The 13,259-nt window shown below is 47.0% G+C and overlaps 1 protein-coding gene across 1 annotated transcript in view; it reads left to right on the top strand.

Moving 5' to 3' along the window:
* Nucleotides 1–248: 248 nt before the first annotated feature.
* LOC309329779 (uncharacterized protein) overlaps nt 249–13,259 on the top strand; it is a gene marked incomplete at its 3' end in the record, with an annotated part of 29,642 nt that continues 16,631 nt past the window's right edge. The window contains exons 1-6 of the mRNA XM_081840790.1: nt 249–317; nt 2,560–2,586; nt 8,987–9,127; nt 10,253–10,372; nt 12,103–12,198; nt 12,951–13,055. Coding sequence (XP_081696916.1) covers nt 258–317; nt 2,560–2,586; nt 8,987–9,127; nt 10,253–10,372; nt 12,103–12,198; nt 12,951–13,055 — 549 coding nt within the window. The 5' untranslated portion in view covers nt 249–257. The remainder of the gene's footprint in view (nt 318–2,559; nt 2,587–8,986; nt 9,128–10,252; nt 10,373–12,102; nt 12,199–12,950; nt 13,056–13,259) is intronic.

Here is a 13,259-nt window from a genome sequence, read left to right as displayed (position 1 = left end):
CAAAAAAGCTTAGCAAGTCTTGGCAATCTGCCCCCGTTTTCTAAATTTTGAGTGCCCAGAAATAGGGGGCGTCTTATACATGGGGGCGTGTTATACATGGAAAAACACGGTACCTTTCCCTCTCATCCGCCTCATTTACTCACCTCTCTCTCTCTCTCTCTCTCTTTCTTTCTGAAGAACTCTCTGATGAAAACTTAGAGTACTTGTTGGTGGGTAAGAAAATGCTGGGAGGAAGAACCGTCAGAGAAGCTTTGGAGATGATGGATGAAAAGGAGATTTTGGAGACCATCCTCCAACACCTCCAGCCACCTCCCCAGGTGTGTGTGATGCAGGGTGGATTTGATTGAAATCAAATCGATTTAAAGCATCTTTTTACATTCTTGCTTGTATAATCTTAATATTTACAACCAGATGAAGGTTTCATTTTGGGAATAATAAATTTCCAGAGTAGTTTTTACTACTGATTTGGTTATACTGTTAGGAATGCATAGACACATAATTATGAAATTATTGTGGGGTATAATAAGTTAACTGCATACAGACGCTTCAGGTTACATACGCTTCAGGTTACAGACTCCGCTAACCCAGAAATAGTACCTCGGGTTAAGAACTGCCATCGGCTCAGGGGCGAGAGGGGAAAAGCCGGGTGGATTTCAGAGAGCCCCCAAAGATCGTGGGAAGCAGCACTTCCTCAGCGGAGGAAGGAGAGGAGATGCAGGGGTTGGAGGAGGCAAGGCGGTGCCAGGACACCTTGCCTGAGCAAAGCGGGGAGGAGGGGGGTCCCCCATTACCCAAGCCTTCCTTGCGCAGTAGGTTTCCGCGCAGAGAGGGGAGGCGCAGACTGGGCGCCAAGAAATTACTCTGCTGGGGAAGGTTGAAGGGCCGCCCACTCTCAGATTCTGCCCGTGAATGAGCAAGACATGGAATAGAGGTGCTCTGCATTCTGAAGGTTTTGATCACTAAGAAGAAAGCTGGAAAACCGACTCTTGAGCCATATTTCCTGATTGCTGTCAAGCAACCAACCGGTACCTCTAACAGTGGTGCTTCATGTTAAGAACAGTTTCAGGTTAAGAACGGACCTCCGGAAAGAATTACGTTCTTAACCTGAGCTACCACTGTATATTTGGACAACTTTTCTGCTGTACCTTATTGGAAGAAAAATAACCATTTTCTTAATTAGAATTTAAACAATTTATTTAACTAAAACAATAACATTATAGCATATATATCCATGTTTGTTAACTGATGTGGTTAACTTTTTTTAAAAAAATTCTTAGAATGAATTTTAGCATATATGAAAAACTTAAAATAAATCCTTACTTCCCAGTGAATAGCCGTTGGACTATAATGCAACTTAAAAAGAAAATATATTTTGGAAGATTTTTCCTCCAAAAGCATTTTATTTTAGAAATCCAAATTAATTTTTTAAAAAATGTGATTTAAATCAAAGAAATCCATTTTTAAAAAAGGGGGTCATTGATTTTTAGCCACCCTGGTCTGATGTTGCGCAGCGTGAACCAGGATTCCCCAACCTGGTGCCCTCTAAATGTTCTGGACCATATGCTGCCTGGGGCTGGTGGGAGCATGTAGAAGGGGAACTGCCATGAACTATCACAGGCAAAGGCAAACCCAGCCCTCCAGCTGTTTTGGGACTACAGCTCCCATCATCCCTAGCAAACAGGACCAGCGGGTCAGGGGTGATGGGCATTGGAGTCCCCAAACAGCTGGAGGGCCGTGTTTGCCTCCGCCTGAACTATTGGGAGCCCAGCTTGGAGGAAGGTCCTATTTGCAGATGCAAGAGACGACTTTCTCCTGGTGGGGCTTGAAAAGAGGACCAGGCAAATTTGGGGAAGCAGAGAAGGCGATCAGTGCAGCATCTGTAGACCGGAAGAAGAACCAATCCATGAACTTGATTTGGTGGGATGACTTGGACCCCAGGAAATGTTGCATGTTTTTTTCTTTAACTTTTGCAACTGATCGTTCCCGATATCTTGGAACGTTTGAGAATCCGATATTGTGCAGTAAAAGTTTTTGTGACTGTATTGTGCCTGATATGGCCAATATTTCCTCTTCGCTCTCAAGAGCAGTTAATTTGCCAGGCCTGGGCATTTGGCAGAGCAGGCAAGCAAATACTTTCTGCAACAGAAAATTTAATAAATAATCATACTGGGAGTGGTATTGTCTGTTTGTTATTATGGTATGTATTTTTGAGTTTTTATATTGTAAACCGGCCAGTGATCTTCGGATGAAGGGCAGTACAGAAATTTAATAAATAATAGTAATAGCCACAATGCCTAGATTCTGTTTGTTCATGGCAAGAAACAAAGTGCTTTAAATGAATGGTGTGTCTCCCAGTCCAGAGGATTTATTGAATCTTCTTTGGAGTGTTACTTTAAAAAAGAAGAAGAATTGATTGCAATAGATTTTACTCCAAATGATTTTTGCAAGAAGTCTATTTCTAGGCATGTGGGGTTTTTTTAGAGAAGACAAGTGGCAGATAGATGGCAACTGTTCTCTAGACAAGAAACATGACACTTTTCTTCATTTTATTCCCAGCAGAAGACATCCAAGCCTGGACACAACAAGGTAAGTCCTTGCCGCGAATTCCTCGCGGCACTTTTAGCGGAATGCTCAGAGTCCCAGGTTCTTTAGTGCAGTATTTATTATTGTGAGCTCAATATATATACAAATATCTACAGAAGCAGTTCATCTAATCAGACAGAGTACCTGCACCTTGAGGCAAAAGAAGACTCCACACTCATCTACACCACTCCACCACTATTGGACAGGCTTCCCTTTTAAACCGGTGACAGCCAATCACATTACTGCTGCGTCATTCTGACCCAGCACTTCCACAGAGAGTATTGGATCTGTAGCCTTATTGGAGTTCACTGATTGGGTCTGCGTTGCTCCGGGACAGGAGGAAGGAAGCCAAATGACACCAAGGTTGATTCAAAGAAGAAAGAGTTTATTCTGCTCTCCGGATAGCAGAAGGTACTTGCGTGATCAAGTCCACAGCAAGTCCAAAGGAATTTTAGGTGGTTCACCGGGGAGTCCCCCGGTGTCTTCCGACACCGGTACGTTCTCCTGGTCAGTGTTATCAGCAAGCCAGATGTCTCTCGCACATGGACAGCTTGAGCGCATCCCACGCCTCACTTGCTGTCACCTTATCAGCTACGTAGACTAGCTGGCTGTCGTCCATTCCAAGGATGATCATAGCCAAGGCTTTCTCATCCTTTTCATCCTCCTCAGGGGGCTGCGGTGGATCTTCCACCACTTTCCACAGGCCCTCACGCTTGAGGAAGTGTTGCATGCGGACTGACCAGATGCTGTAGTTCATGGCCGTCAGCTTCTCCAGCAGCACGCCAGCTCTGGACTGCTCCATTGCTGCAGCTCCCCTCCAGCACCCACGGCTAGATAACAGCCACCTGTACTCATGCGCAGCAGAAGTGTGCTGGGCCCATAACCCTGTCACGAATTCCTCGCAGCGCTTTTAGCAGAAAGCTCAGAGTCCTAGGTTCTTTAGTGCAGTATTTATTATTGTGAGCTAAATATATATACAAATATCTACAAAAGCAGTTCATCTAATCAGACAGAGTACCTGCGCCTTGAGGCAAAAGAAGACTCCACACTCATCTACACCACTCCACCACTATTGGACAGGCTTCCCTTTTAAACCGGTGACAGCCAACCACATTACTGTGGAGGGAGGCTGGGGACACCTGTAAGAGGCTGCAGGTGCAGGTATTAGTCCTCTAAAAAAGTGGGAAGAGCCTAGGGTCAGCGTATCTAGGACAAAAGTGTGTCATGAGAATGAAAGATGAGGCTGCTGGGTTAGACCAGCATCCTTATCTCACAGTGGCCAACCAGATGCCCATGGGAAACTGGAAAGCAGAATTCGAACACAGAGCACTCTCCCCTTCCTGTGGTTTCCAGCAACTGGTATTCAGAAGCATTCCTGCCTCCAACAGTGGAGGCAGAGCAATTAGGACATGCTGAACTTGTCAACTTTCAAATTCCCCAAATGAGGAGTACTAAAGAGTTGTAATAGGGACGCGGGTGGTGCTGTGGGTTAAACCACTGTGCCGTTTGGGCTTGCCGATTGGAAGGTCGGCGGTTCGAATCCCTGCGATGGGGTGAGCTCCCGTTGTTCGGCCCACCTAGCAGTTCAAAAGCACATAGTGCAAGTAAATAAAATAATAATAATAATAATAATAATAATAATAATAATAATAATAATAATAATTTATTTATATCCCACCCTCCCCAGCTGAAGCCAGTACTGCTCCGGCTGGAAGGTAAACGGCATTTCCGTGTGCTGCTCTGGTTTCGCCAGAAGCGGCTTAGTCATGCTGGCCACATGACCTGGAAAAACTGTCTGTGGAAGCGGACAAATGCCGGCTGCCTCGGCCTTAAAGCGAGATGAGCTTTAAGCCCAGAGTCGTTTGCGACTGGACTTAATTGTCAGGGGTCCCTTTACCTTTACCTTTAAAGAGTTGTAACGTGACTTGGGAATTCAGAAGATGTGTAAAATTGCATACAAATCATTAAAACAATTGCCTAGTACTTGCAATCTATTATTATTATTTAGTATTACCCGACATTTTCAGACGGTAAAATTGAATTTTTTTGGTTTTCCAAAAGCAGTTGATGTAGCTGGTGGGGTCTCCTCCCTGTGACTCACCCAAACCTTCCCCAACCCTTAGAACGCCCTCTATAGATACTATGGACTCAAGCTGCGGGATTCCAGGAGCGCAGAGACAGTCCACCAGTACCTGCACTTACTCCTGAGGTTGCCTCTCGAAGAGGAAGCAGACAGAGAGGTGAGTGAATGTGTGGGATGTCAGGGGGGAGGAGAGCCAGCGGGACTGGGACTGCGCTCACACGGAGACTGTCCTGGAAGAGCCTCCTCCTTCTGAACCCTCTTGATTCAAGCGCCTCCCCAGGCTGCTCCCCAGTGTCCCACCACCACAATCCAGGGTCCCCCACTCTTACTCATCCAGCCAGTCCCTGACATTACCCCACCAGCCCTCTGTCCTGATTTCCGGATTGGTCTCTGCTCATGACCTTCCTCCCTCCAAAGATTTTGTACCCACCCACTCACCCCCTCAAAGCCTCTTACAGGAGCAACTGCTTTTCAGCATTCAACATATCTGGGCAGATTTGTTTAGTTTTGGGTTAGATCAGAGCAGCCAGCAAGTGGCCCTCAATGCCTTTCTTGGCAGCCCTCAGCAAGCTTGGAGGCACCCCTACACACCTGTAGGCCTTGCACTGCCTTCCCAAAGCTGGGTAAGGAGGTGCTGGGCTTGGGGAAGGAGGCAGGTGTGATCTGTCAGGGTCCTAGGGTCCTCAGTTAGCTCTTTCCCACCTTTGGCAAGAAGGTGGGAAGGCTCTAGGTCCCGCCAGAGCCTCGTGCCTCCTTCCCAAAACCCAGCGCCTCACCTGCCTACCTTTGGGAAGGCAGCATGCGGGCCGGGGCGTGTGTGTCAAATTTTGGCCTTGCTCCCCTCTCCCACACGACAAGTCAGTGTGCGGCCCACAGGTTCTGTGCTGAACTACTCTTGTGGCCCACTTGGTATGAGAAACTGGAGCACCCTGGTTTAGATGGTGCATATTCCTGCTCTGGCGCCTTTGGGTGAGCGGTGGATTACAAATACTTCCAGGGAATAAATGATGCATTTTAATGTAGTTGAGTATTTAATGAAGCCAAGAACTGTATCACAAGATTTGAAAATGTCAGAATGCAAGGCATCCTTGCGTTGCAAGCTGCACGAGTCTGGGAGGTGTGGTCTGGTCAGTTCACATCAGAATCCACAGAAATATCGTTCTTCAAACCACCCCTATTATTATCCGGGATGAAAGGATCTCTTCAAATTGGTTCTCTAAGTGTCTCATTTCTCCATTCTTAAATTTGGTTCCCCACATTTCACAGGAATCTGCTTACAGAATCACATTTATCCTCCATCCCTCATGATCAGCTTAGCTTAATGGTTGCCATCAATTTCATTTTAATTGATTTTATTTAATTTTTATAATGAAATGTTTTTAGAATGTTGTACTATTTAATTGTTGTTAGCCGCCCTGAGCCCAGCTTTGGCTGGGGAGGGCGGGATATAAATAAAATTTATTATTATTATTATCACTAATTGCAATCAAGAAAATGACATGTTTGACGTGCCTCATTCTCCCTAGGGAATTTCTGAGGCTATCGGTGTGGCTTCAAGCACCCATATTTCACAGGTGCTGATGGCAGTGCGGGACTTCGGCCACGCAGCCATTGCAAGGAATACTGAGACATCTGAGGTAAGGGTGTGAAGTGAGGAAGGAGCGTAGCAAGAGTGTAGGTCAGCCATCCCCAGCCTGGTGCCCCTTCCCCATCCGTGTGTTTTGAATTGGAACTCCCATCAGCCCCTGACAGCATGGCCAATGGTTAGACGAAGATCCTGGCGGATTGGATCCTTAGCGGCTCTTTACATCCACACCAAAGCATGTTGGAAAAGAACGAATCCTGCCCCATTTCCAAACATGCTCTTTTTCAAGGGATGGGATCCTTACCATTCCAAAAAGGCAATTGGATCTGCTCTCAGTATGGAAGCCAGACAGCTTCCTCTGTGGGTATGTCTCAGTCATCCTTCTGAAGTGGGCTCCAGCAGTCCTGTCTCTGTGGCTCCAGATCCTAGATCTGATCTGATCCCTTGGCTCAGTCAGTCAGTCAAACAAACAGATTCGTTAGAAACCATTGGTCACCCCCCAAAGTACACTGACCCCTGTTTTTAGGTTGGTTGTCAGATGGTTGGTTGGCATTTCTTCAATAGTGGAAGCTAATGGGGACCCCCAAGGGTCATCTAGTCCAACCCCCTCCAATGCAGGAATCTTAAGCATCCCTGGGAGATGGCCATCCAACCTCCAACGAAGGAGAGTCCACAACCTCCCAAGGGAGAGTGTTCTGCTGTCAGAAAGCTTTGAATGAAGAACCTCTTAGAGTTTGGAAGAGGGGACACCTCTCCAACTGAGGGGAGGGAGCAGAACCCAAGAGAGAAGGCAGGCGGCAGGCTGGGAGAGGCAGAGAGAAAGAGGGGAGAGGTTTCAGCTGCACCCCCTGCCCAATTTGCTCTCGTGCAAGGGTTCTTCTGCCTTACGGGAGTGCCTGCTGGCCCCATTCAACTATGTTCTAGAGTAGACCCACTGAATTTAATGAAGATGACGAGGCCCATTCATTTCGACAGGTCTACTTGAAGCAAAGCATAGTTGAGTGTCGCTCTCTGTGTTCACCTCCATATATTTGTCAATTAAGCGAATTATTACAAAGGCATGTGAGGAGAATCAGAACTTACAGGGTTAAACAGTTCTGTGTGACGTCTCACATTCTGAGGCGTGGTTATGTTCACATACGGGAATCTTTCTTTGTGTGTGAGTTTCCTTTCATTTTTGGCTGAGAGGCGAAAGGATGTCTGCTCTTTCGCCGGGCTGATTTATGATGTTTTTCTACTCATTAAAAGACTGTTGGAGTTTAGCAAGAAGCCTGCATTCAGTCTGATTTATTATCCACACACAAGGCAACAGTTTCTGCCGCTGCAAAACTCTGCTAAGGACTATGCTAAGAGAGCTAAGGGAGCTCAAGTTTTCTATCGGCACAGACGTCCATCGGCGCAGCAGAAGTGTACTGGGCGCCATCTTATCTCACAAGGCATAGTAACTGCGTGCGGATCTAACAGTTCCATAACCTGAGGGGGCCTTGGGGTCATGTGCCCCCGACTCTCCAATTCTCCAACCCAGCTGGAAGGAGATCAGATCCTTTTCCTTCCACTTTCAGTTAACTTCCCTCAAGCTTCCCTCAAGGGAGCAGGAGCCGATGAGTCCAAGGCTCATTCACACAATAATAAACCATAGTTTATCACAGAGGTAACCAAAATGGTGCCCTTCAGATGCTACAGACTGCAACTCCCATCCCTCCTGACCTCTGGCCATGCTGGCTGAGGCTGATGGGAGCTAGAGGCCAACCTATGTTGATGCCCTCTGGTTTATTGTTACATCTGAACGCAGCCCTGAACTCTCTTGTGCTCTGCCATCCAAGAGAAATGAAACCCAGGAGTGTGGTACCTCTGGATTTTTGCTGTGAGTTGGTAAATGACCAAGGAAATTTCCCAACCCTCACTATGGAGAAGATGAGCAGATCCACCTGGTTCATTTTAATTTTTAAAAAGCAGCTCCCATGGAAAAGAGCACCAGTGGTCAGTCTACCCTACACTGTCCTGCACTTTCTCCCTGGTTGACTGACCGAACCCAAAGAGAACACCTTCATGGTTCCTCATCATCCTGGGGGAAAAGTGACCAGTGGGGTGTCACAGGGTTCTGTCCTGGCCCGTTGTTGTTCCACTTTTTTAAAAATAAAAGACTTGGATGAAGGAATTGAGGGGATGCTCATCAAATTTGCAGATGACACCAAACTGGGAAGGGTAGCCAATGCCACAGAAGACAGAATCGGGATTCAAGATAACCTTAACAGATTGGAGAACTGGGCCCAAACTAACAAAATGAAATTCAATAGGGTCAAATGTCAGGCTCTATATTTAGGCAGGAAGAACCCGATGCACATATATAGGGTGGGGGAGCCCTGGCTTGCCAGCAGTTTGAGTTTCCTGGAGGAAAAAAAATACAAAATTTGTAAGTCTGCACAACAAGTTGTTGTTGCTTAGTCGTTTAGTCGTGTCCGACTCTTCGTGACCCCCTGGACCAGAGCACGCCAGGCACTCCTGTCTTCCACTGCCTCCCGCAGCTTGGTCAAACTCATGCTGGTAGCTTCAAGAACGCTGTCCAGCCATCTCGTCCTCTGTTGTCCCCTTCTCCTTGTGCCCTCCACCTTTCGCACAACAACTTACTGACTACTAATATTTTCCCAGCTGCTAAAAGGTCCCAACTAAATGGTGATTTGTCTCCAATTGCACTTAAGGTTCCCAAACTCACTTTCCCCATCCTTTCCCTCCAGAATACTAGCGAGACGAATGCCAGTATCACCGTCATCCTTTGCTGTGGTCAAATGGCATCCGGGGCACGGCAGGATGACCTCCCCCTTTTTATAGACCTCATCACAGAGGAGCTCCTCTTCCAATTCCAGAACAGCAGGAAGGTATGGCTCTGATTATCACACGGACTCCTGTTGTTTGTTCTCTCAGCTATACCATACTTTTCCGTGTATAAGACGAGGGTTTTTATTATTATTATTAAAAAATGATGTTTAAAAATGAGGGTCATCTTATACACAGAGAGTGCATTGGGGGGACGTGGGTTTGGTTGCCGCTGCAAGCCGGAGATAGTCAACAGCTATTGTGTGCGTTATTGGTGGCTGCAGCAAGGGGTGGTGTTGATTGGCTGTCGCTGCGGAAATTGGGAAGGCGATTGGCGGTTTCTGCCGGCGAGGGACAGACAATAGGTGGGTTTTGCGACATGTGTGAGTGGCAGCATAGGTTCAGCGGGTGAGCAATTTTTGGAATCCCCTCCCCCAAATAGCTGAACAACTGTGGGTAATCCTACCCCCGAAAAGCTCAGCAACTCTGGGCAATCCTTCCCCCATTTTCTTAATTTGGAGTCCCCCAAAATAGGGGGTGTCTTATACTCGAAAAAATATGGTATATTCTGCCTTTCTCCTGTCATACGTCTCCAGGAGGTGTGCAACCATTTCCCCCGTGGTCACCATCCAGGCACTGAGCAGACCTCCTGAGCTCCATCAAGGTCCTTGCACCACATGCCTTCAGACTGTGCCCTAGGGCAGGGTTTTTGGCTTCATCCACCGAAGGGTTGTAGACTGGGGTGTATACTGGCTCCACACTTAGGACCAGATGGGGCATTACAGCGGTACCTTGGTTCTCAAACTTAATCCATTCTGAAACCAAAGCGTTCCAAACCAAGGCATGCTTTCCCATAGAAAGTAATGCAAAATGGATTAATCTGTTCCAGACTTTTTTTAAAGAAACCCTAAAACAGCAATTTAACATGAATTTAACTATCTAACAAGACCACTTCTGGGTTAGGGTTAATTTTTGGATTGGTATCTGAAGAAGTGTGCATGCACACGAAAGCTCATACCTAGAACTAACTTAGTTGGTCTTTAAGGTGCTACTGGAAGGAATTTTTTGTTTTTGGATTGGGTTAGTGTTAGGGTAAGGATTAGAATTAGGATTAGGGTCAGTGTGGCTTTATGTTTCCTTGTGATTTTGATTCAAACTCAATTTTATAAAATCCCTTCTCCTTTCAGAATGAGGCTTTGAAGAAGAGCTTTATGAAGGCAGCAACTCTAACAACCAAGGCGCTTGTGCAATCGAATGTGGGATATGTCACCTTCCCCCACAAAGACGAGCTCACCTTCTGCATCACAGTGAGTAAAAAGAAAAAGAAAAAAAGAGGGGGAATCTCCTGGGGTTTCTTTTCAGAGCGTTTTTTCTTAAAAATAGCTGTGTAGGTCTAGCTCTGGGTTGCATGTTCTGATCATCTGGCCCCAAACCATTTCTGGGTGGTCACGTTCTGCTCCAACTCAAGTTTCCAAACCCACTTGAAAGGCAGCCCTACATTGTGGCAACCTCAGTAGGATGTCACCAGTGCCTAAGTAAAAGAGGCTAGGTTCTCCCAGGAGGAGAGGGCTGTCAATGGCTCCCAGCCATGATTGCTATGTTCTACCTCCACAGAGGAAGGAAGCAATGTTTCTGAATATAGTTGCTGGAAGCCACAGGCGGGGAGAGGGCTCTTGGGCTCATGGTCTGCTCCCTGGTTTCTCACAGACGTCTGGTTGGCCACTGTGAGAATGCTGTGAGGATGCTGGACTAGATGGGCCCTTGGCCTGGTCCAGAAGGCTGATCTTATGCTGTTCTTATGCGGTAGAGCTCTGCCCAGGAGAAAAAGGGATCTTATTCCCAGATCCAGGAAGCCCACTCTCCTCCCCTAGGAGGACCCACTTGCCAATTGCAAAGAAGTTGTCAAGTGGGCTGGATAGAGAGCACAACTCAGGGCTTGGTGTGGTGGTGGCAGGGATGGCGCCTCCAGTTCCCTGACATGCTGTGTGCTTCCCCACCACAGGAGGTCATCAAAGAGGAGCCAATGGCATCACTCACCATCTTACAGCCCGCAATGGAAACGATCATTCGCATGACGTAAGTACGGCCAGACACAGTACATATTTCTTCACCAGGTTTATGGACTGCTGGGTGCTGATCCTTTCCTCTCCCCTTCTTTCTCTTTTCAGTGCCTTGAGACCACGCATGGACCCCCTGCTCCGGTCTCAGCTGCTACAAAAAACCACCAGGAAGGTCTTCCAATTGCCATCATTGCAGGTTACGAAGGTCAAAGCCGGGAGCTCCGTGCCGGCAACACAGAGCCAGGTGACTGGACCTTCTGCTTCTGGAGGAAAATGGGGTTGCCAGGTTAAAGGATTTGAGGGCAAAGAGTCTGAGCCGTGTAAGCTGCAAAGAATGCTGCCCGAGACACTTGACCCATCACAATGATGTAACAGCCAGAGACTTGGGGTGTATATTTTTGATTTTAATCCTGTTTCCATATTTATTGCATTTCACCTTTGGCTAGAATGCATCCACGAATGATTCCTGCATGCCTGCATTTTGTGACTCTCATGCCTCCCTCCTACGCTGCATTTATTTTTATTTGTTTGCTTGTTTGTTTATATGCTGCCCATCTGACTGGGTTACTCTAGCCACTCTGGGCGGCTTCCAACAAATTAAAACACAGCCAGACATCAAATATTTAAAACTTCCCTATGCAGGGCTGCCTTCAGATGTCTTCAGATGGAAGTATAATGATGTATCTCTCTGACATCTGATAGGAGGGTGTTCCACGGGGTGGGCCCCACCACCAAGAAGGCCCTCTGCCTTGGAACACCCCAAGGAAGTTGAGCCCAGTGTGGAGTCCTGTATCTTTATATCGCATGACCTGTAACCTTATATACATCAAGAAACGTTTGATGTTTATGACTCTTTGTGTGCCTTGCTTGAACCCCTGCATAAGCTTTGTTACGAATTTGGACTAGAAGGCTCCAGAGCATATGGGATTTCCATGGGGGTCTTCAGCTTCTAACTGCTTTTGCTTCTCTCCTTCCAGGACTGTTATCACGAAACTATCGACATCTGGCTCAACATGCTCACCAGCTTGCTGTCGGAGGCCCCCTCTCTGGAGACGCTGCAGAAGATATTAGTGGTAAGGGAGTCCCCAAGGTGTCAGAGCAGGGGTAGCAGCAGCTCCCATGCCGGAGGACAGACCCTCTTGAAATGATTGCACGGGGGGCATCTGTGGCCAACTCGCTGGTTGTGGGTGCTGATGGTCAAGTGGGCCTCTGTTCTGCTAGCAATGCTTGTGCAAGGCACACAAGATATGTCCTCTGCTGATGGCCTGTGGGGAAGGGCCGTGGCTCGGGGCAGAGCATCTGTCTTGCATGCCCAAGGTCCCCGGTTCAGTCCTCAGCACTCCAGGTGGGGCTGTGAAAAGGCTCTCTGTCTGAAAGGCCAAAGGGCCAACTGCCAGTCCTCATTACCTGTGGATCAATGGCTGGGCTTGGTCTAAGGATGCTTCCTGCATTCCATTGCTATGGCTGTGGTGAGGTGTATGTTGTATTGTTGTAATTATCACACACACAAACACACCAATGACAGATTGCAGGGCAGTTCACAACATAAAAATACAAAATCAGAACAGAAAATGCATGATAAAGCAAAAGCAACCCAAGAGCCAATTAATATCTAATTCTACTAAGCTGCCTCGAGTCCCTGTCTGGGAAAAAGGTGGGCTATTATTATTATTATTAATAATAATAATAAACAAATTGCAGCAAACTTTCTCCTTTACAAAACAACCCCCTTTTGCAATTTGTCCCCTCTATGAAGCTTTGTGAATTTGCAAACCTGGATTAAGGGTTGTCCTTCCATGTGATGACGATGATTTCTCTCCCGCAGCACACAAATGGCTGGATTGACTCCACAAAAATCAGTGAGAGGCAAAGAGCAGTCAAGACCACCAACGTACTCCTGAAATATGTCTCCGAGCATTTGGACTTTGATGTGAGTGACCAAGGCTTAATGCTGCAATTTCAAATCGTATTGCGTTGGAAAGTTCAGGTGTGAACTAGATGAAAGCTGTATGGCATGGCCATTCCAGGGGAAGGTGCCAGCCAGTGCTATTTTTCTAGAAAAAGAGGTGCCAGGACTCACCATGAACTCACCACCCTTGTTCTCTTATAATGGCAATAGTGCCCACCTGAGAGG

Source organism: Podarcis erhardii (assembly GCF_964252035.2).
Source record: "Podarcis erhardii genome assembly, chromosome: 15".
Classification (NCBI taxonomy): domain Eukaryota; kingdom Metazoa; phylum Chordata; class Lepidosauria; order Squamata; family Lacertidae; genus Podarcis; species Podarcis erhardii.
The sequence above is the reverse complement of the archived record's forward strand: the minus strand, read 5'-3'. Positions and strand labels throughout refer to the sequence as shown.